Genomic DNA, 22,942 nt, shown 5'->3' with positions numbered 1-22,942 from the left:
GTCTCTCTCTGGAGTTAGGCAGAGGGCTGTGTATCCATCTTGGCACGGGGAAAGCTTAGGCTTCCCCTGGTACCTTGTGCTGATTCTTGCAGGGATCTGTGTGGAGCCAAGTGGGAAGGGTTGTTTGCAGATTGGCTGGAGAGAGTCCTGTGGTCTGTTGTGGGGCTCCTTCCCTCCTGGTTTTAATGCTTGAACACAAACTGCCTCTTGCACTGGCAAAGCAGGCAGGAGAGACACTGCCATGTTCCCTAAACCAGCAAGGGAGAGGCTGAAAGCTCCAGGCATAAAGGCATAAAGGCTGAAGTTTGTTGCAGTTGCAAGTAAGAAAGTAGGGATTCTTCATGGAAAACGTGAACTATGAGCATCACTGGGACTCCACCTTTAATAACTTTAATGACTTGTATGTCATAATGAAGAGTGGCGTGTGCTGAACAAACATCTCCATAACCTCATTCATTAGGAGGCAAAACTTCGAGTATCTAATATTATGTCTCAAAGTCAAATAAACAGTACATTTTGGTGCAAACAGGCTGAGTTATGGAATTACTTACACTGGGGTAACATCACTTTGTGGGTGTGAATGTGTGACACAAAGGAGCAGACAGATGATGGAGTGGGGCAGCACTGCTGACCTGGTGAGAGCCCGAAGGCCATTTGGGCCAGAGCATCGGGGAGTGCCGTATAAACACTGATCAAACTAAAATTATAAAAGAAAATAACAGTTGGGAAGGGGTAAGAGGTCCCTTCAGAAGGAAACAAGAGCCTCAGAGAGCGTATATAAACCACTTTCTCTGCCTTGGGGAAACAAAATTCCTGATGTGGAGCTTGCAGAGGGAGGAAAATAGAAACAAGTGGGAATATTTAGAGTGAGGTTTCTCTTTCAGTTCCCTCGTGCTCTATTTTTGTTCCTCGTGTTGCACTTGAGAACCAGAAGTCACTGGGAGACTGGAGCACGTAGGTACAGCCAACTGGCAACCTCTTGGCTCTGCTCCATGGAGCTGTTCTTGTTGGCAGCCCAGGTTTGGCTGAACACTGCTGTCCTCGGGGACCCCACTGCTCTGCAGTTTCCTTTTCTAATTTTCTTTGTTTTGTTTTCACCATTATCTGCGGACATTGGAAAAATTATCAGTTCTCTGGAATGGGGCAAATCCTGCTCTGTTTTTACTGGCCATTCCCTTTGAAATGGGTGGCCAGCTGAATCCTAGAATATGCTGAGTTGGTAGGTATCCCTTAGGATCACTGAGTCCAATTCCTGGCCCTGCTCAGGATCACACCGTGTGCCTGAGAGCATTGTCTGAACACTTCCTGAACTCAGACAGGTTTTGGTGCTGTGATGAACTTGTCCATTCTGACCCAGATATTTCTGATGTTAATTTAACAACAGTATAAAAGTTCCTGTGTGAAGAGGTGAGCGTTTCTAAGCTTTGTAATTACTGAACATGGTGCTGAACACATTTTTGAATCACTGTTTGATAGTGTAGGTGTCATGTTTGACAGGTTAGTGTGTGCTGTGACACTTCACTGAGAGAAGGCAGATACAGGTGAACTCACTTATCTGGGAGAAGATTCAGTTTTGATTCTGTGGACTGGAAGTACTTAAACTCCATCCCAGTTCAACATAAGAACTCAGGGAGCCTCCCATGGACTCCAGCAGAGCTGTGGAGTCCTCAGAACTTCCCATGGTTCTTCCATGAGCTTGAAAATCTGTAAATAAAATAACTCCATTTAACTGAAACCAGGCAGCAGAATGACACTGACCTATTTCTCTAGGTTGGTGAGGAGAAAAAAAAATCATCGAGTTGGTGTATTACTTAGGGTAATTGGGAAAATGGAATTTAGATTAAATTTAAACTCTGGTTTATTACAAGTGCCCTGCAGCACTTCTTACTTAATGAGCAGAACAAGCTTCTGCTTTTTCCAGGTGCTACCATAAACCACATTATTTCCTTAGGTGAAAACTTAGGCCAGGGTGTTGGCCTATCCTGTTCATCCCAAACTAGATGCTAAAAAACTGATGAGCTTTTTGAGTCCTTCTTATGTTGGAAAGTGAAGCCAGATTGAAATAGTTAACTGTGGATTTTGGATTTATAGCTTCAGCTTTCAAAGAACTGGCCTTTGGCAGCTTCCAGGGCAGCATCTGTGTGCTTTAGGCTGAGGGCTCCGTGGTCTCGTGGCAGGGAATTCAAAGGAGTGGCTTGAAGGCAGTACTGGTGAAGAACCTGCAGGATGCTGCTGGCCAAGGCAGGCACATCTGCTCTGCTTCTGAGCAAGAGTGTGAATGGACACAGGTTCCAGCCCTCTGTTTTATAGCAGCCAGAACGGGGGTGGTTGTGCTTGTGCCCAGCTGCCTGCACAAGCCCCGTCAGTGCTAACTTCAGCCATCCCATTTTAATTTGCTGTCACACGTCTGCCAGAGCATTGCAGGAGGCTGGGAGGGAGGATGTTTTCCCCAATGACTGCTGTTGACATTTGCAGAATAGAAGTGAAGTCAACCGGTTGTTTGTCGGAGGTTTTGGTGCCCGTGGCTGTTCCCAGCCAGTTGGGATCGCCCAGCGCCGGGACCTTCCCAGCTGCAGCTCGGGGAAAATTGCTCAAGCTGTCTTGGTGGTGAATGTTGTTTCTTAGACCAGGGACGTCAGGGAAACCAAAATGATCAATCCTGCTGTACAATTTGGGGAAGCAAATGAGAAGGGATTCCATTCTTCTCTGCTGCCCCCACAAAAAAGGAAATAATTCAGGAAATGTTCACATACACAGGCAGGCTCGGGGAAGCGGTGACGTGGGAAGGGACTGATGGCTTTGTGTACAGAGGGCATCTTGCAGCTTTGGTTTTCACCAGTGGCAGCTGCTGCAGAAATAAGGCAAAACTTGAGTATTTACCAGGCAAAGTTTGAGTGTTCACTGCAAAATCTACAGGGCTGTGTGTGTGAGGGCTGAGGTGTTGTAGGCTCGAGGTAAGAGCATCAGAATGATGTGGTTGCTGATGGTCCTGAAAAAAAAGCTCTTGTCTGGCTCTGCATTTAATAGCAATGTAAATAACTCCTCTTTCCTGGAAGGGTGGTTTTGGACTTGATTTTCACAAGACTGGGCAAAACCTGTGTTTTACTTCAGCGGCCTGGTGTGTGCTAGGACCCCAAACCATTACCACTGTGTGTACCTAGTGGGAAAAGGGAGATTGAGAGAGTCTGAGTGAGCTGTGTTGGTAAGAACAGAAGCAGATAGAGAATTAAGATGATAAAGCCAGCAATAAACATGAGCTGAGACTGGGAAGAAACAAGGAGAGATCTGAGAAAATTGCGACATAAAAGATACAGCGGAAATTCCTGTGGAAAAGAGGAGGTGAAGTGGAACAGGGAGAGAAGAGGGAGGAGGAGGTGATCACTACATGCAGTTAATAGCAGCCCCAAAGAGAGTTTTAATTGGAAACCTGTTATAATTAACCACAGATTTGCTCCCATGCGTGTCAGGAATGTGTGTGGCAGGGAGTTTTCCTTTTGGCTGTTGCGTTGCTGATGCAGAGTCCGTTGGGGTTCCAGCCAAGTGGCAGATCCGTGTTTGTGTTTACCAGGCCCTGAGCAAACACATTAATAATGTAATTTGTGGTGGGAGATGACACTGCAAACTGATTTCAGAATTTTCTGTAGCAGACGGGGAATGTGCTCTGATTCTGCCCTGTCTAAAGCTGCTCTTTTTAACCGTTCAAGCACGAGCTCCTGTCACCTGGCAGGAAGACATTGACCCTAGTTGGTGCTGGAGGAGACCTTGACCTCATTGGTATGACCCGTGGAGGCTCCTTCTAAATCCCCTGGGGGACTTTCTAAGTAGGGAAGGGGTTGAATCTGCAGCTTGTGCATTCTTTATGTCTGGAAGGATGAAAAGCAACCATGGAGGGTTCCTCAAATTCGTTTGAACTTAGTTGTCCTTTACCTCCTTGTGGGATGACAGTACCATGTGCTGGAGAGCTGCTTTGAATGCTTCAGAGGCTCCTCTGAGCAAGGCAGGCAGCTTTCTGCTTGCTGGTGAGCAGGATTGCAGGGACTGAGATGTGGATGCATCTTTCAAATCCCTTTGGCAATTAAAAACGGAACAAGTGGAAACCAGTGGCTGCAATTCCAGTTAAAAACGGCCACTTCTCCTCGCACAGAAAAACACCTTGGCAGGTGAAAGCATGGAAATTTGGAGGTCAGTGAGGGGTGGGTTAAAGCCAAGGACTGAGAATTGGAGCTGTGAAAGCTCCATGGCTCTCTGCTGGAAGCACCTGTCTCTCTATTGTCACATCACAGAAGGATGTGGGTTGTAAAGGATCTTCACAGACCATCCAGTTCAATCCCCCTGCCATGGACAGGGACACCTTCCACTAGACCATGTTGCTCCAACCTGGCCTTGAACACTTCCAGGGATGGGGCAGCCACAACTTCTCTGGGCAGCCTGTGCCAGGTCCTCACCACCCTCACAGTAAAACCTGTCTTCCCTATGTCCAACCTAACCCTGGCCTGTTGTGTTTAAAACTGTTGCTTCTTGTCCTGTCATGATAGGCCCTGGTCAAAAGTCTCTCTCTGTCTTTCATATAAGCCCTTTTTATATGTTGAAAAGCTGCAGTAAGGTCTCCCCAGAGCCTGTTCTTCTCCAAGTTGTACAACCCCACCTCCCTCAGCCTTTCCCTGTGGAAAGCTTTGGTTTTATTGTGCAGGTCTATTCACCTTGCAAGCACTACACAGGTAATAAATGGCTTTTACCTGTTGGAAGAGTCTTCCTTGACTGCATGCAAACAACTGGTTTAAATCCCACTGAAGAGAAGATGCTGACAGACTCCCCTTGCTGTCTGTGTGCCAGAACTGCTTCCAGATCATTCAAGGACACTGAATGACAAGGGAAGATATGTGTGCATCCATGTTCATCCTCCAAGAGCATGGATGAGGTTGGTGAGCCTTTGGGACCAACCTCTGTGAGCTGGCAGAGGAATTTCTCCTGCCTCAGTCCCAAACACAGGGATGAGGATGAACACTTAGGAGAGGTGGCTGTAGTTTAACTTGGTGTGTAGCTGGGTGCACACAGCTGTAAAAAACATCCAGCGTTGTCTCTCTCTGCTTTTTTTACTTGTAGGTTTATTCTCCAGCCCAAAGGAGTGATTCATAATCAGCTCTTAGAAAAACAGAGGATAGCCGAAGAGAAAATTAAGGAATTAGAGGTAAGTTTTGGCAGGTAATAATGCTGAAAGTAGACCACTGAAGGTCAACAAGATACTATTTGCTACATCTCATTTTTATCTGTTAACTTTCATTCTCAAGGATTGTAACTAGGGGAAACAGAGAGCCTGTTACAAGTAACCTACAAGTAACTCACGGCACTTGGTTCCTTTCCTAGACCTACACACCTTTGGGGATTGATTGATCGCTCTCTGTCCTGATATGAAAACTGGGGGTGAGGAATTCAAAGGGGGTTAGTAGGAGCAGGGTTTAAAACAAGCAAAGGGATGTTGGTGTGGTCATTTGCTGCAGATAAGTGACGTGAAACTTGGCCAGTGCTGTGGGTATTAGAAGGTTACGCTGGCTCAGGACAATTGCACAAATTCATGGTAGAGAAATCCATTGAGAATTACCAAATATGTAGAAATGGCATCCTGCTCAGGAAGTCCCTGAGCTAAAAATGTCTGGAGGGTGGGAAAGTATGAGGAGGAAGTACCATATAGGCCTGTCTTGTCCTTCTGCTCTGCATCTGCTTGATGAGTGGATCTGTGAGGAGATGGGAGATGGGACTTTGTTTTGACAATGTGGTCAGAGCACTTCTGTGTTCTCGTGTTTATCTGGTTGGAGTATTCAAGGCAGAGAAGGATATCTAGGAAATAAAAAGTAGTGTCTGCGCAAGTTCCAGTGTTCAAACGAGCTATCTGGTGAATCTTGACTATCTTCTCATGGCTGCATGTTCTTCAGAGAAGATGTTCAAAATGTACTTTCCCAAGGCTGTTAGTGTGGTTTTTTTCTTAATGCTCCTAAAGTATCATTAATACAAACCCCTGTTCATCGGTCTTTGAGGAATGACAGGGAAAGCAAAGGCTGAGTTGTGTTAAGCTGCTTATCCCTTTAGTGTTTTGGAGAAAGTGAGTGTGGAGACCAGCTAAGCAGGGAGAAGCAGGAATAGGAATTCAGTGCTCAAACCCGCTCAGACCTGTGCAGTTCTGTCTCTGTTCTCCCCTACTTACACTGAAGTAGAAGCTGAGTTTGTATTTTTTTTAATTCCTTCTTAGAACTCAGCCTGCCTGGGGAGCTGCAGAGTAAGCCCATCCCCATGGGTTGTGTTGCCTGGAGTGTTTTCTGTGCCAGACACTAAGGGGGTTTGTGTTTCTGCTTATGAGACCTCAGGGCAAACGAGTGCTCCGTGGACAGGTTGTATATTTAAGGTGGTGTGGAGGCAAGGCACAGTTATTTTTACAGCTATATGATAAAAGCAATGGTATCCTGGCTCCTGTGGAGCCATCCCTGATTCCAATGGCACTGTGCAAAGACAGCCCTGCGACTAGGGTTGGAGGACTTCATGGCAGCACCTCTGGGTTTGGAAGCAGGTGGAGTGTGGCTGGGCAGCCTCTGTTTAAAACTGCCCCTCAGGTCCCTGCCAGCTCCAGGGGCTGTGGTCAGCTTTTTGGCTACTGTGCCCTTCAGCCCTTCAGCATCTGGGTTTCTTCCTGTTCCTGGTGGGGAATGGTCTTACCTCCTGAACTTTCTGATCGCTGAGTTCGGCAGAATGGGTGGAATTCCCCCCAAATTACAACCTTTGCCATTCTCACACAAAGCCTCAGACCCGGCTGCTTCGCAAATGTTGTTGTTCTGCTTTGTAGCTCCCTGTTGCTGAGTCTCTGGTTGTGGCCATTGAATTGAAGTTCCCAGCAATAGTGACTGTCTCAAAAGGTGGTTGGAGTGCAAAGGTTGTTGCCATGTGGGTCGGTTTTTCTTTTTAATCATGGATAGTAGGGCTCAGTTTGCCAAAACGTTTGACAGTTTGTTTTAAGTGAACATTCAAGTCCCTCTTTTAACTAATCTGCTTCCAGCTGGCTCTGGCAGTTCTGTGAAAAGGGATTCCCCATGGAGGAGGACAAGCACTTAGACAACTGACATTTCGGGGGAAATACCTGAATCCAGCTCAGAGAGTACTTATCACAGGAGCAGGGGATTTTGCTTGTCCTGAAAACAAGTTGTGACCGAAGCAGGAAAGAATGTGAAACTTTGTGACCTTGTGCTTCCACCGCATCATTGTAAAATAAATACCAAACCAAGAAAGGTTAAAGCTTCCCTCCATCCATTATTAAAGCTGGAAGGGCTTTAAAGCTTAGGTTTATATTTTACATTGTTAACTACCTTATTACTTACTCACATTTCTCATTTTGCATAGCTGAATCAGGCTGGTCAGAGTAATCCCCCAGGGCCAGGACGGTGTGGCTGATCTGGTTACTCATGTAGCCTGAGCTTGAGGCAATTGTGCCTTGCTGTTGATGACACTATTGCCAAGGGATTGTGAAATATGTATTTTTTGATACATGCCTGATTCTGAGAAATGCTCTCCCTGCCACCTCAGTGCTGTTTGCAGAGGAGCACAGCACTGCTGAGCTCTACTGAAAATCCATCCAGCTGCGTGGCAAGGAGAGCTCTTGAGTGCTGCCTGTTCCTGTTCCTGGAAATGTGGCTCTAACTTGCTCCAAAGGTGTGAGCTGGGTTTCCTGACATTCACAGCTGTCAGTGAACTTTGAAAACTCTGAAGGCTTTTGTGCCTGGATTGAAAGCTCCTTTTCTCTCTCTGGCAGTTTCCCCCTCTCCAATCTCTGCTGTTGCAGTGGTGCATTGCTTTCTTGAAGGCAGCATCACAAAATTGATGGGACACTGGTGGTTTGGGCCTCCTTGCAAAGCAGCAAGGACAGCCAGACCTGTCCTTGTACAGGGCTGGGAAAATAAATGTTGGCTGGAATACACGTTGGTTGTACCTGGTGAGAGGAGCTGTGTTCTGGGAGCTCCAGAGGGTCTGGATGTGGATGAGGGGACAGTGCAGAGCTGTCAGTTATTCTGCAGCAAACCCAAGGTAACTTTACCCTTCTTCTGAAAGCTGTGTGGGAAATGAATATGTAAGTATATATAGAGTTATGGAATGGTTTGAGTTGGAGGAGACCTTAAAGCTCATCTCATTCCATCCCCTGCCATGGGCAGGGACACCTTCCACTAGACCAGGTTGCTCCAAGCCCCATCCAACCTGGCCTTGGACACTTCCAGTGATGGGGCAGCCACAGCTTCTCTGGGCAACCTGTGCCAGGGCCTCACCACCCTCACAATAAAGAATTTCTTCTGTATATCTAACCTAAATTTCCCCTCTTTCAATTTGTACCCATTACTTCTTGTCATATCACTACAATTCCTGATGAAGAGTCCAGTCCCTCTCCAGCTTCCCTGTTAGGCTCCCTTCAGATCCTGGAAGGTGCTGTGAGGTATCCACACAACCTTCTCTTCTCCCCAGGTTTCTCAGCCTGTCGACTTCATATGTACCCATGTAGCATTCTGAACTTCACAGCTCGTCCATAATCCTTTGGAATCCAAATAAACTGCCCAGGCTTGCTGGCACAACACCTGTGCCTGCTGACAGGCTGTGCCAACAGGGCTTACCCAAACCTCCAGAGGTTTGGTGCCAGAGGCTCTCTCACACACGGGCATGGGACGTGTCCTGCTTAGCAGGAGCCATTGGATTTTTCCAGTCCTGATACTATCAAATTCTTGTTGTGTTTCACGGTACAGGGGGTATGTGTTCAATCTATTTTGAAAGCATTCTAAAGGGATGAGCACAGACTCTTTTTAGCTCAGCAATGTTTGTGCAGTATTAGGAGAAAAACCAAGTAATGTTTTTCTTCCCTTGTTTTTAAGGAAACATGATATGTGAGGGGTGGAACAATGCTTTGTTTCAGGAAATGTTATCCGTTTCCATTGTAGGGCTACATGGATTCTGTTTTTAAATGTGGCATTTTAAAGAGAACAAACTCTATGATGTTATAAAGACATGGAAAATTGATTCTTCATTAGGGGTGGAGAAAGTGATTATCACTGTGTGCTTTCCCTGATAATATCTGATAGTCCCCTTCTCTCCTGCTATATTCAGCTTGTTTAGTTGTCAGGCGTTGTCAGACTAAATTGCTAAAAATAACAAATAAGGGGGAGGCTCTGCTGGGCAGCTCTGTCTGCTGTGTGCCACTGAATTTAGCTCCTTCGGGAAAAGGGCAAAAGCAACCTGCAGCTTTCTGGTTGAATTGGATTTTGGTTTTAAACTCTGACCACAACATAGCTGTGTGCTTGTTTCCCAGGCAGTTCCTTCACATGTCTGTGGGAGGCTGAAAGTTTACTGCTGCAGAGTTTGGCTGGTTGGTTTCTTCTCTGGCTGCCTGGAGTAGACAAAGCTTGATCGAAAAGCTTGAGGGCTTGATTTCTAATCCAGAAATCCTTCACGTGAACCCCAAAACGCCGTGTCCAGTTTCCCTGTCCCACACAGAACATCTCTGTGCTCTCATTCCTGGTGGGGGAAGGATCACTGTGCTCTCAAGCACTGCTGTGCTCCACGTTGAAAGCCTCAGGTGGTGTTTGGGGAGCTGGTGAAGTTACAAAGTGAGTGCATTGCAAAGCCTTGTGGTGAGCACAGACTTCTTCCCCGGCGCTGCCTGAGCTCAGCCTTGCTCATGCTGCGGCTTCCATTTCTCTAATCTTCTTTTTCTGGGAGCTTTAAAATGGCTTTGCTGCAGCCCCGAGGCGCAGTGGTGGTGCCCCCGCCCTGGAGGAGTCTGGTGGTTGCCACAGCAGCGTTTTCTTGCCCTGTGGGAACAAAGATTTCGGCAGGCGAGGTGTGGCTGGGGAGAAGCGCTGGAGCCTGGGGCAGGTATGGCTGGGATGGACCTGCTCGGCTTCCACGTGCCCCAGGGGCAGCTCTCCTTCATTTTTTTACTAAAAACCCTCAACGTGGAGGCCAATTCTGTGGGTGGCTTTAACGAGGTGAAAACAAGTCTCTTGAGATCTGTGGTGCTCTTCGCAGACCACGAAGTGCCCGTCAGAAGGTTGCAGTTGTCGGGACGTTCCTGAGTTAGCCCAGTTTCTTCCAGGGATCTACAGTGCAAAGGTTCTCACCCCCTGGTTGGCTCGGGGTAGGCCAGTGCCCAGGAATGTGTGGTGGGCTTTTTGACTGAACAGGGGGAAAATAAGGAATGCTTCTGTTTGCTTTGGAGAGGAGAAGCCTCAAGAATAACCCTCTGTGCATTGGCCTGGAGCAGATTTTACTGTGGATGAAGGTGCTGTTCTCCCATTCCATTGCTGGCTACGTGCACGTACCGGGAACGGGATTTTAAACACACCTTGTCACAGAAGTTGCCCCTTGTTTCATAGACAAGCTCAGTCCCTCTGTTTGCTGTAGGGGGAAGCAGGACCCCTAATGTGGGGACAAATGGAGTACAGAATTGAATTTACCATACATTTGGGCTTGTATGGACTTTTCAGGAGGAAGCTGTGGGTGCTCCACAACTGATGGATGTTGGTGTGAAAATGAGCTGCAGACAGACCCTTGCCAGGCCCTCAGTGGGGACCAGGCCAGGCAATACCCTGCATCTGATGTGGCTCTGGGTGTGTGAGGCACCTGTGGGTGTCTGGGCAGGTCCCTCTGGACACAGACATTTGGACCTGCTGAAGTTCCTGGGAAATGTGTTTCATCTTGACTCTGTTGGCTTGTGTCCTCCAAGCCTCTGTGCCCTCACTGAGGGCTTGCTCCTGCATTTCAGGCTGCAAAGCTGGAGGCTTAACTTGCTTTCTGAGGACATGGGTGGTCCAGCTGCCTGCCTGAGCTTGCTGTCAGCTGTGGAGCATCCACAGGCACTCCTGTGGGCGAGCAGAGCCTGCACGGGCAGAGCTGTTACCAGTGGTCTGCCCTCCATGAGAGCCTTGTTTTGAAGAAGGGAGTAGCCAAAGGTCATTTTTTTTTTTCCTATAGGTCTGGCTGTCCTACAGGGAGGAGAATCTGTGCTCTCATTCCTGATTTTTGAAATGAAAAATACTCTGAGCAATGAGAAAAAATAGGCTTTAGAATGATAAAACAACAGTGAGGAGGTCGAGAGTGTAATGGACACAGAATTAACACTATGAGCACAAAATCCTGCTTTGTGGAGAGGCCCTCTGACATTGGGCTGGGGCCATACAAATTTAAGGTAAAAACTGGAGGAATTGGGGCACAGCTAGTGCTGCTCTAATTCTTCCTCTCTACTAAACTGACTGCTGGTGGTAACATGAAGAACAGGCCTTCACAGCTGTGAGGAATCTCTGACTTCACTTCTTAATGTTCAGAGCCTTGTGGTCTGTCTGACTGTCGTTTGTCAAAAGTGAGGGTGGCAAAAGGATTGTGTTCTGAACTTCATGGGTGTTTTGGGCTGTTTCTCTGTTGTCTGATTGAGTCATCCCTCATCCCAGACAGATGGAAGTCGGTTGTGTGCAGTGAGCACCTTGCAGCTCTTAAAGGCAACAAGTGCTCCTCAGTCCTCACAGGGAAGGAGGTTGGTTTGTTTAGGTACTGGCTCTTACTCGTCTGTTAGATTTGTTTGATAAAGATCAAATAACAGTATGTTCTGCTTTGAAAATTGTGTAAGAAGCTTGTCATGTGTTAAATAGTGCACAAACCACTGGTTACAAAACACGACTTTGGAATCTTAAGAGGCGCAGGGAAAAGAAACCCTCGCATTTCAGAGGGGATTCCCAGCTCTCCAGAAGGGTCATCTACGGCCTGGGATGGCTTATAAAAACTTGAGTATCTCACCACATTTTTGTGAAGAATGGTTGTGGGGTGATGCTGATGTGAGTGGAATGACGTGTATTTATATCATCACATGTGTGGGTATGCATTGGCAAGGCTGGATCTCCTATCTGGACCAGTCATTCACCGCAACAAGTTTTCAAACTCACAGATTTTTTGCAAGCGGTTGCTTAATTAGTAATTCTTTGTTAGTCTTCCCTGCACTGCAGACTGCAAAGTAAGCACACAAACCAGCTGAGAGGGCAAAGGCTTCATGAAGGGAGAACTGGAATTTGATGACTCTTTGCTTTCGCTGTTCCTACTTTATTTTTGGGTGGATAATTGTAGATTTTAAAAGCAGGAGAATAATTAACATGGGGGTTGTTTACTTCCTTTTAACTTCTTTTAGAGGCTAGTTCTAGACACGCTTTCAAAATAAAGGTATCCCAGAACTCGTTTTAGGGGGTTTTTTGGGGGAGGGTTGCTCTTGATTTATAAAAACCCCAAACAACTTGCTTTTCAAGCAACTGTTGCCAATACACTCACATTCCTTTGTAATTCAGAGGAAAGTGAAATACATTATGATTAATTAAAAAACCCACTTCTGCTGCTGTCTTTAAATGGTTTTGTCCATCCAGGAGCCTACATTTAGTCATCTGGGTCTGAAAACGTGTCTTGTTTCCTCTGATTAGCATTAAGCTGCTTTTATGATTACACTGAAATTTTAACACCAAGTTGGTCGATAAGTCTGTCTTTGTCATTGTAAAGCAGGGTCTGATTCATTGTCAAAGCTCTCCTTTGTGCTTATGGCTGCAAAAGTATCCAAAGCAACGAGCCGAGCTGGATGCGGGTCCCTCTCCAAATTCCTCCTTGCATGAGTAATAGTTAGTCACAAACCCAGCACTGCTGTCCTTGCCTTAGTCACCAGCCCCTGCAGTGGCTCCTGGCTGGCCCTTGTGCCAGGCAGCTCTGGGGAGGGGGATTGTTTGTGCCCGATAAACCTCCATCCTGCTTCCATCTCCTCCTCCTCCATCTCGCCTGGGGAGAACAGGAAACGATTATTTGGAAAGCGTGCTCCTGCCTGTCAGGGAGCCCTGACCCAGCCCTGAGTCAGCTTTACAAAGCCACACCTTGCTCCCAGGTATGCGGGGCAGCCCTCCTGCTTCCTGCTGGCCCCATGCCCGGGTCACCCCCTGCTCTGCTGGTAAACGTGTTGGTAGTGACCACGTGGCTGCTTTGAGTTCAGGGAGGTCTGAATTAGAGGGGGGATGCTGCCTGGTTGGGAGCCGACACCATCTTTTTGTTGCTGGTTTGTCTTTGAAATTTATGGAAGCAGTTTTTCTTCTGAAGTGGCCTCGTCTGGCCGGGAGGGACTGCAAGGGCTGAAAGGTGTGGTGTGGTTTTTGCAAAAGTCCTATTGCCTGGAGGTGTCCTGGTGAGCCACACTGGCTCTGCAGGACCACAGAAACCGAGGCACTGGGTTAGGGAACTTACCACATTTTGCAAGAGGCGGTTTGGTGAGAGACGCTTCCGCCGAAACAGAGCGAGGAGGTTTTCAGCACCGGGGGGAGTTTCCTCTCCCCAGGTTCTGTGTTTGACCTGACTCTGCTGTCATAAGCCTGGTGAGGGTGCAGTATCCGACCTGGAGCGACATACCCCTGGAAACTGCTTTAAATGGGGAATTGTGCCAAGAAGGGGTGTCCCGAAAGGAATCCTCTGGGCTGATAATACATTTCTGCTGCCACCTACTGAAAGGTTCCCACCGGTTTGCTTTTGTAGTAGTTCACATCAGGGCAGGGTGCAGGAGTTCACTGGAATAATCCTCATTTCCCAGTCACAAAGAGTAACTGTCTCCTCATCTGCTGGAAGCACTTTGTGTCCTGTGGCTTGGGACAGTGGGTCCCTGCAGCTGCCACAGGTTGGGGCAGAAAGTCCTCCTGCCTGTCAGCCTTTCTGCCCCTTACCTTGCCCCTTCTTCTCTTGAAGGTACCAAGCGTGGGAGGCAGTGGGGGCTTTCCCAAATTAGCTTTTTCAGAGTGTATTCCTCAGGGTTTCGAGGAGCTTTGATAATGGTGGGGGAAGCCCTGCTGGTTGTGCTGTGGTAGGACTGGGACACAATAAAGGTGGATTTGCACCAGCAGTTCTGCAGGCAGGTGCTTCTGAAGATCCTCCTGAGTTGGCACATGCACTCATATGTTTGATATCCTCTCTTACACTTAAATCCAGATGGTTCTGAAGGGACTGAGGGTCCCCATTGCCTTGTGGAAGGGGAAACCCAAGGGTCTGAATCATCATTTCTCCTCTTAGGTAAATGACATCATGATGCTTCTGTCAGCAGCTGTCGTCAGAAAGCAGCTGGGCTCCCTTCCTATTGCACATCATTCACTCTTGAGCAAACTCTGGGCAACTTCCTGAGAGCAATAATTCTGCTTGGAAAGTCTTGGAGCAGATCTAAATATTTGGTGGTTGCTGTAGAGTGCTAATTCCCAGTGTGTACATGTGCCACGGTGTTGAACTGGGTGAGGACCAGTGCTGGGTGGACCCACCAGGGCGTAGGGCTGCCTGCAGACCCACCCCACCCCGTTGCTGGTGCCCACTATTTTGGCTTCTCCCGGAGCAGGAGCAGCTGGGTGCTGTTCAGCAGGTTCACCTCCTTCCCATTTCTGGGTTCCCAGTGAAATCCCGTTACGCAGAGGGCACGTCCTCGGCACGTCGTCTCAGGCTGACTGAAATGTTTGCCTTGCCCAGGGTGCACGACTTGGAGCGCTGTTCTCTGCAGGGAGTTTGGGCATTTCCAGCCCCCTTAGCAGCAGTGGTGACCCCAAGAGCGAGGGCAGCTCAGGCTGCCCCTCCTGCCTGGCCCCCCGCACGTGGGCAGCACGACTTGCCTTCCTCCCAGGAAAGATCCTTCTCCAGCCACCCACGTGCTCCCAGCTCTAGCTCAGGATCTGTTGATCACTTTCCCTTGGGGAATTCCAAAAATGGTTTGAGTTAACTTTGGGGGATACAGAAGCTCTTGGCTCGCAGCAGGTTTTTTGGGACGGTGTCACAAGATGAGCTGTGTCAGGGCTCCCGTTTGAGGCACTGCCTCATGCCTGGGGACTGCAGTTCCTCGACGGAAGCCCTCTGAGCGTGAGAGTGGGATGCCAGAATCTGGTGGCTGGTAGCCAAACAGGCTGTGATCCATAGGGAGGTGCTCCCTGGGAAGGGACCTGCCACCTCACTTTGTTCTCACAAGCTGGGTATAAAACAAGTCCATAGAAAAACAGTTTAAAAAACAAAAAAACAAACAACAAAAAAAAAGCAACAAAGGAGGGGAAGAAGAAAGAACAGGCTGAAATGAGTAGGCATGTTCCAATACTAGATCCTGACATTTCCATGGGAACAGTTTTGTTTGGGCTTAAGCAGATCTGTGTTTGCAGGTCAAGGGTTGAGCCTCTTGCTGAGGTGATGTGAGAGAAATGGTATTTGAAGAGCAAAAGTCAACCTTGAGTGATAAACCATGACTTGACACAGGAAACTCACCTGTGAGCAGGAGGTGAACCGCAGCATGGATGGGCAGGGCTGCTGTGCCTGTTCCCACAGGGAGCACAGGGCTGTTTGGGAATGCTGGGCCGTGCTGTGCTCAAACACCGGCTCGAGGCAAGGCCCTGCCACACGCGGGGCTGGCGGTGCCTGACCAGCTCTCCCTGAAGGCAGAGGTGTCTGAATCACAGCGCTGGAGGAAAGACAGTGCTTTGATCATCAAAAGCCCATCCAAGAGGAGCTGATTAATAGTTTTTTGTTGCTGTGGAATCTGTGGATGCCGGCTCTTTAATCTGCCAGGAATGCAAGGTCCAGGTGCGTCATCTCGTGAAGCACCAGCTTCTCCAGCAGCATGATGCAACGGGAGCAGAGGTGGGAGGCTGGAGCAGGAGGTGGCTTCCCCGCTGTGTCAAAAGGCCACGGGCCACCTCTGTTAACCACAAGTCCTTTTCTTCTTAGGGTGTGAGCTGTAATTGTGTTTGCATTTGATGGAGTCTTTCCGCAGCCGCTGCCAAAAGCAAACAGCGCGGAGCTGCTCGGGGAGCGAGCGCTGCTCGTGGTGGGGAGCGAAGGGCAAGGGAGAGCTGAGGAACAGGGTGATGGCAGGGGCGAGTCTCCTGGCAGCGTTTGGCTGTACCCACCCGTGCCAGGGTGTGCAGGTTGGCTGTGCTGGCACGCCTTGGTCAGAAGCGTGCGCGGCGAGGGCTGGCTCGTGGTGCTGCCTGCACAGCCCGGCCGAGCTGGTGCTTCCAGGAGTGTGTGCTTCCCACACCAGCTGGGGCTGGTGGCAGCCCCCCAGAGCCGTGGCTTACAGTGCCCCAGGGCTTCCTAGGACATGGCAGTGGGTGCTGCATCCCAACATGGTCATTGGATATCAGCTCCCTGCCCTCCTCTCTTCTCCCCTCCCTCTTTTCAGGCAGGGCTGGAGCTGCCAGGTCCTATGAGGAGCAGCTGAGGGAGCTGGGGTTGTTGAGCCTGGAGAAAAGGAGGCTCAGGGGAGACCTCCTCATTCTCTACAACTCCCTGACAGGAGGTTGTAGCCAGGTGGGGGTCAGGCTCTGCTCCCAGGCAACCAGCAGTAGGACAAGAGGGCTGGGTCTTCAGCTGTGCCAGGGAGGTTTAGGTTGGATATTAGGAAGAAATGTTGTACAGAGTGATCGGCCATTGGAATGGGCTGCCCAGGGAGGGGGTGGAGTCACCGTCCCTGTAGGTGTTTAAGAAGAGACTGGACGTGTCACTCAGTGCCACGGTCTGGGTGACAAGGTAGTGTTGGGTCAGAGGTTGGACTTGATGATATCAGAGGTCTTTTCCAGCCTAGCTGATTCTGTGGTTCTGTGGTGGTACCTTCCCTGATGGGCCCTGTGGCTCTATTGGTGGAGCTGTTGGCTGCACAGCCACCCTTCCTCCAGGGAAGGGTTCCTGGGAGGTGCACATGTGTTGCCTGTCAGATGGGGCTGTGTGAGTGGCCAGTCCTATTTTTGGCTGCATCTCTGATGACATGGGAGGTGGTGTTTTTACTCCATGCAGCTGTACTGACCACACACAGGTTCACCCCTTGCCTGGTTTAGGGAGGCTACAGGGAGCCTTTGAAGTGGGGAAGGCTCCCAAGAGCTTGAAGGGGAGAGTATGGGCCAGGTTGGTGGCACATCTGCAGTCAGGGGCAGGAGAGGTGCAGATCCCAGCTCCTGGGCCCCCAGGAGGTGGTGGGAGGCCCAGCCTGTGGGGTTGGCTCTGGTGCCCAAGGAGGAGTCCTTGGTCATCTCTTCCATCTCTCCATCCCAGTGCCAGGCAGTCATTAGCATGGCAAACCTGCTTCCAGAAAGCAGATTTAGGTGAGAACACTTCCTTTGGGGCTGGTTTTGAGACAGATCATCAGGGCTGTGGTTTGTCTCGTTCCCAAGTGCTGCAGCCCTTCCTGGCTGGGGAAGGGACTGTTGCTGGCAGTAGGATTAGCTTGAAGAAATTGGGAAACTGGGCTGGGAGACATTGACTGCACTGGGTTTTTGGGGGCATCTTCTGTGGCTTTGCACCCTCTCAGTTGTTCTGCAGGAGGCCCAGACCCAGCTGGGTTGGGGCAGTGGCTCTGTGTTGGTCTCGTGTCCCGATGGAGATGGCAGAGCCCTTTCTGTGAGGGGCAGGAGGGGATCAGGGGGCTGTCACCACAGATAAGGGAGTGGATGAGAGCTGGTGGGTGGCCTGTGGTGGGAACGTGTGAGGATGCAAGAGCTTGTCCTGTGCTGGGGCAGGTCAGCTGGCTCGGTTTTGGGGTGCGTGCAAAGCGTGCTGTCCACCTGGAAATGTGTAGCTGCAATTAATTCTCCCTTCCCACGTGCCCTTTTCCATGCAGCTTCCAGCTCCCTTTTCTCACTTTGTGGGGGAGAAGCTTCTCCAGCTCTGACAGGACCTGCAGTCCCGGGTCATCCCTCCCTGTTTGAGTGAGCTGTGCCTGGGTCATGGGAACACACTGGCCTTTTCCCGGGAGCAGTGGGGGCTGGCAGGGGTTGGTCAGAGGCTGTTCCTCTGAAAGAAGCTTCAGCAACACCCCACAAGTGTGTTCTGCACGGTGGTAAAATAAAATCTCTATAGCAAGTGGCTGTGGGACTTGTGCCTCAGGAGGAGGAACCAGCTCCTCGCTGCAGCCGGAGCCCTTGGCTGACACATCAGCTGCTTCCTGCCGTGCCCTCCGTGTTTCCTCATCACTGCCTTGCCACACTCCCGGTGTGACTGCAGGGGGACAGACCCCGGGGCACTGCCCAGCCTCCTGCAGAGCCTGACCAGCCAGGAGTGGGGCTTTTCTGGGAGCTCAGTGTCATGTGGCTACTTCCCTCCGCCACCTTCCCAAAGCCAGTCTCCTTTCTCTGTCCTTCCCTGGATTTCTGGGGCTTCAGGCAGTGGCATCTGGGGCTGGTTTGGGTGCCCAGTTTAGGTGGCCAGAGGCCCACAGAAGCTGGGGGAAGGAGGTAGCAGCTTAGGGCACTGATGTGGTGAGTGGGCAGGAGCTCTGGATCAGCAGCTCGCAGGTCATGCAGCCACCAAAGCCGGTGGGCCAGTGTGTTGCCGTGTCCCCTGGGGCTGCTGCCGTGCCCCCTGGGGCTGCTGCCACGTCCCCTGGGGCTGCTGCCATGTTCCCTTGGGCTCCTGACTGGTGAGCACTGGAGCTACAGCTCTAGAAGTGAAATCAGAGGCTGCAGACAGCAGCAGCCACCTTTAGGTTAATGAGGGACCCGAACCAGCAGCGCAGTTCTGGTGTTGCACTGGGAATTCCCACGGACTGTGGTTGCTGTGGCAGCAGAGGAGGATCCACCTGGAGGGGCGAACACACCTTCCCAGGGAAATGCATCAGCTCAGAGGGTGCTGAGGTGAAGCCCAAACCAGGGGCTCAGAGGACAAAGGGTTAACTAGGGCTGCAAGTCCAGGCCGAGTGCAGATGAAAGCTGCGAGCTGGGGAAGCTGGAGGTGGGGTTTGGGATGCGGGGTGGTGTTCAGGGAACAGATACCACCAGCCTGGCAGGTCTGGCTGGACCGGAACAGCCTCCAGCGTGACTTCAGAGCTGCGCTGCCGTGTCTCTGGGCTCTGGTGTGAGTAGGCAGAGCGTGTGTCAGCCCTCGCTCGGCGGGAGAGACGGAGTTTCCTGTCTAGACCCCAGTAATCGCGGCGAGGAGGGGTTTGCACGCGGGCTCCTGCTGCTTCTCCGGTGATTGCCGAAGCAGAAACCGGGCTGCAGTTCCTGGGGAAGGAACACCTCGTTTGTGCCACGTGTCTCGGAAAATGTGGCGCCCGTCTGCTCCTCGCTGCCCGTGATCCGGGGGTCAGAGTGGGATCAGCCACCGTGCTGGCTCGGGCACTGCCCGCCTGCAGGACTCACTGGGAGGTTTGCAGCCCCCCAGCTGCGGGTGCAGGGCTCACTGGATGCCCAAGTGATGCTCCTGGAGCCCAGGGATGGGACTCCCTGCAGGCTGCTTCTGGGAGGAAGGAGTAAAAGTGTCGGGACCAGCCCAGATCCTCTCGTCCCAGACATTGTGTGACCAAGGAGAGTGATTGAGGGAAAGAAAAATTTCCCTCCATCCTCACCTGCCTCAGGCTGCCGGTGCTGCTCGAGTACAGAAATGGCATTAAACCCTCTGCCTTTGCCACGGGCTGTGCAGCTCTGGCAGCCCTGCTCCCCTGGGAGCGCAGAGCATGTCCCTGTGCAGGAATGGGCATTGTGGGTCCGTGGGGGACATGGCAGGGGAGAGGGCAGAAAGGCAGAACCATTTCATAGGCTAATTTAATGGTGTTAAAAAATGGTTTTAGCAATAAATGACTGACCAGAAGTCAGCTCCACTGCTGCCACTCTGCTCTGGTCAGCAGAGCTCAGACCCACGAGGGTTTTCCAGGCCCTGTGACCTCTTGCAACCTTCAGGCTCAGTTCCCTATGTGTGAAATCCCTCGACGCCTGTCCGGGCAGTGTGGGGACAGTGTGGTGGTGACAGAGTCCTGCTGGTGTGTCACTGACTCACTGACAGTGGGAACCCGTGGCTGCTCTTCCTCTCCCTGTGGTTTCCTCAAAAGCAGTTCCTGTCAGCGAGAGGGACCCCGGGAGAGGGACAAGGAGCCCTTCCTTGGCTGTATCCCTGGCCCTGGACGTCACCAAGAACCTTTAGTATTTAAATAAAAACCCTTCAGCCTTTAGGAACAGGGCTGGGAGAGTTGTCCTCATGGCATGGGCATTCCAGCCGAGTGTGCAGCCATGTGACAGCCTAGGATGGAGGGACAGTGGTGGCAGCAGGACTGCTGCTCCATGGGCTAATGGGATTCTCAGCACTGCGGGTCCCAGCTCCTGTGGGATCACAGGAGTTGGGGTGAGGCTCTCAGGGCAGCATCAGCAGTTCTTGCCCTTCACCTGTGCTTGGTTTGGGTGGCCTTTGGGGGTCATTCCTGCCATCCTGGCTCCTGGTGCTCACCTCCTGGGAAGGTGCTCATGGCAGGATGGTCTGGGCTGAGACCTGGACTCTGGAATTTAATAACAATCCTGCCAGTGCTTATCAATACAAGCTCCCTGGGCTTGTGTGGGGCTGTGACGCCCATGGGGCAGGGGGAACACTGTGCCAAAGTGTCCCCCAGCCCCTTGTGAGGACAGCAGGCCCCGTGCCAGTGGTGCTGCAGGTGCCACTGAGGGCAAGCCCAGCCCTGGGGACATTCCCAAGGCCCCCCATCCAGTCATGGAGTGGGCCCACCCCTGCTCACAGCAACGCTGCTGGAGGAGACTGTTGTGTCTGTTGTTTGGAAACCCAGAGAAAATAGTCAGGAGAGCCAAGTGCTGATTTTTCCAGTCACAGAGGAGCACCCAGACTAGCAGGAAAAAACGCTGCATGCTGAATTCCTATCTTGGGATGCACGGCTTGGGGCTGCTTCCCTGCCAAGCCCAGCCTAATTACAGATGATTAAGGAAACACACGTATTTGGTGACTATGCCAGGGAATTTCTGATAGAAAGGAGGGTCTGGGGTTAGAAAATGGCCCAGCTGGGAAAAAGAGCCTTTTGTGCCCAAGGAGGGAGTTTTGCTGTGTCTCCATAAGGAGGCCTCAGCATGTCAGTCCCTCTCTGGGCTCCAAGAGTTACAGGATCTGATTTGATTTCCTTCCTTGCTGTGGTTCACGTCTCCCACTTTTTTTTCGGGGGAGGTTTCAGTGGGAACAAAATTCAAAGTCTGTGTAAAACATTACCACTGCCCCTGTGCCTCTGGGAATGTGTAACCACTGTCCCCACGTGGGGACACCGGCAGGGCCGGGGGGTGGCTGGGCCAGCTCTGCCTGGGTGGCCCTGGGGCCTGGTGTGTGCTGGGGGACCTTGGTGTGTGCTGGGGGACCCTGGTGTGTGCTGGGGGACCCTGACTCTCCTCTGCTTTCTGCCCTGCAGCAGAAGAAGTCGTACCTGGAGCGGAGTGTGAAGGAAGCAGATGCTGATGGCCCGCAGGGCACAGTAGTGGCACCCCTGGGTGTCCTGGGCTGATCCCCACAGCCTGCCCCCTCCTTCCCCACCTCAATAAAACTCGTGTCTCTCTGGCTGCTCTCCCGGGGGGGTGTGGTGGGATTTGGGGTGAGGGGCCTGCAAGGAATCCTGCTGCCCTGGAGCAACTGTGCCCTCGTCCTGCAGACACCCCCTGAGTGCTGCCCAGAGTGGGCACCAGGGAGGCTGGTGGAGGGGTCCTGCTGGAGAGCAGGAGTGGGGGGAAGAGGGAGGCTGGGAGGGCTGGCACGGGCACAGGCACAGCCATGGGCATGGGCACAGGCACAGACATGGGCATGGAACATGGACATGAGCATGGGCCCAGCCAGCCCGTGCTGGGTGGTCATTCCCACTGTCCCGGGCAATTTCTACTGTCCTGGGCCATTCCCATTCTCCTGGGCCAGTCCAGCTGTCCCGGTCATTCCTGCTGTCCCAGGCCATTCCCACTGTCCTGGGCCATTCCCTCTCTCCTGGGTCATTCCCACTCTCCCATGTCATTCCTGCTGTCCCAGTCATTCCTGCTCTCCTGTGCCTTTCCCTCTCTCCCAGGTCATTCCCGCTGTCCACTGTCCCATGCCATTCCCACTGTCCCATGTCATTCCCACTGTCCCAGGCCATTCCCACTGTCCCAGGCCATTCGTGCTGTCCCCTGTCATTCCCACTGTCCCAGGCCATTCCCTCTCTCCCGTGTCATTCCCACTGTCCCAGGCCATTCCCGCTCTCCCGTGTCATTCCCACTGTCCCAGGCCATTCCCGCTCTCCCGTGTCATTCCCACTGTCCCAGGCCATTCCCTCTCTCCCGGCCATTCCCTCTCTCCCGTGTCATTCCCTCTCTCCCGGCCATTCCCGCTGTCCCGGCCGCTCCGCACGCCCCGGCGCGAGGGGACATCGCCACCGTGTGGCCCCTGCGGGAACTGCACCGGCCCGGCCCCCGCCCGCTCCTCCCGGGGTCTTGGAGCCGGGCAGGAGTTTCCCGGTCCTGTGCCGACCCCCGCGCTCTCATCCCACGGGCACGCGGGTGCTGCCACACTCTGGGACGGCCTTTCGCTGCCCCCGGGTTCCCAAACCACCAGCTGTGTCACCAGCGGGTCCCGTGTCACCTCCGCCGGTGATCCCACGGTTGCCCCACGGACACGGGGCTGCTCTCCCCCGGTGCTCTCACACCCTGCAGACACACGGGCAGGGAGGGAGCCCCATGCGGGAGAGTGTTTAGGAGGAATTCGATAAGCTCAGACAGACCGGGGGGATCAGGTGCTGCACAAGAGCAATGACCAGTGGGTCACCCTGCTGGGCCCCACACCTCAGCTGCTTTCCTCCTAAAAATCACCTGCACCTTCGGGGGCCTCCCTGAAACATCCCATAACAAGTCCTGTGCAATCCCAAACAGTTTGCATCCAAGTGTCCCACTCCCAGGTATCAGCCCTGTAACCCCAAAGGTGATCTGGGGGCTGCCCCGGGATGGGTTGTAGGCTGGACACGGGGCTGCAGCTCTGTGGGGACAGGCCTGGGAAAGGCCCTGGACAAGGCATCTTGGTTGGGTTCCTGCCTGCATGTGCCCATGGGCTCTGCCAGGGCTGGGGGTGGGCCTGTGAGGGGCTGGGAGACCCCTGGCCGGGCTGTGGGTGGGCTCCCTTCCCGGGGGGA

General features: G+C 51.9%; 1 protein-coding gene across 1 annotated transcript in view; it reads left to right on the top strand.

The window, feature by feature from the left end:
* Positions 1-21,355, top strand: part of PFDN1 (prefoldin subunit 1) — a 36,906-nt gene extending 15,551 nt beyond the window's left edge. Inside the window, exons 3-4 of the mRNA XM_017825625.1 lie at positions 5,104-5,188; positions 21,209-21,355. Of these exons, the coding sequence (XP_017681114.1) occupies positions 5,104-5,188; positions 21,209-21,301 (178 nt within the window). The 3' untranslated portion in view covers positions 21,302-21,355. The remainder of the gene's footprint in view (positions 1-5,103; positions 5,189-21,208) is intronic.
* Positions 21,356-22,942: the final 1,587 nt, after the last annotated feature.

Source organism: Lepidothrix coronata, unplaced genomic scaffold, assembly GCF_001604755.1.
Source record: "Lepidothrix coronata isolate B3197 unplaced genomic scaffold, Lepidothrix_coronata-1.0 Scaffold121, whole genome shotgun sequence".
Lineage (NCBI taxonomy): Eukaryota > Metazoa > Chordata > Aves > Passeriformes > Pipridae > Lepidothrix > Lepidothrix coronata.
This window is presented reverse-complemented; position numbering and strand designations above follow the sequence as displayed.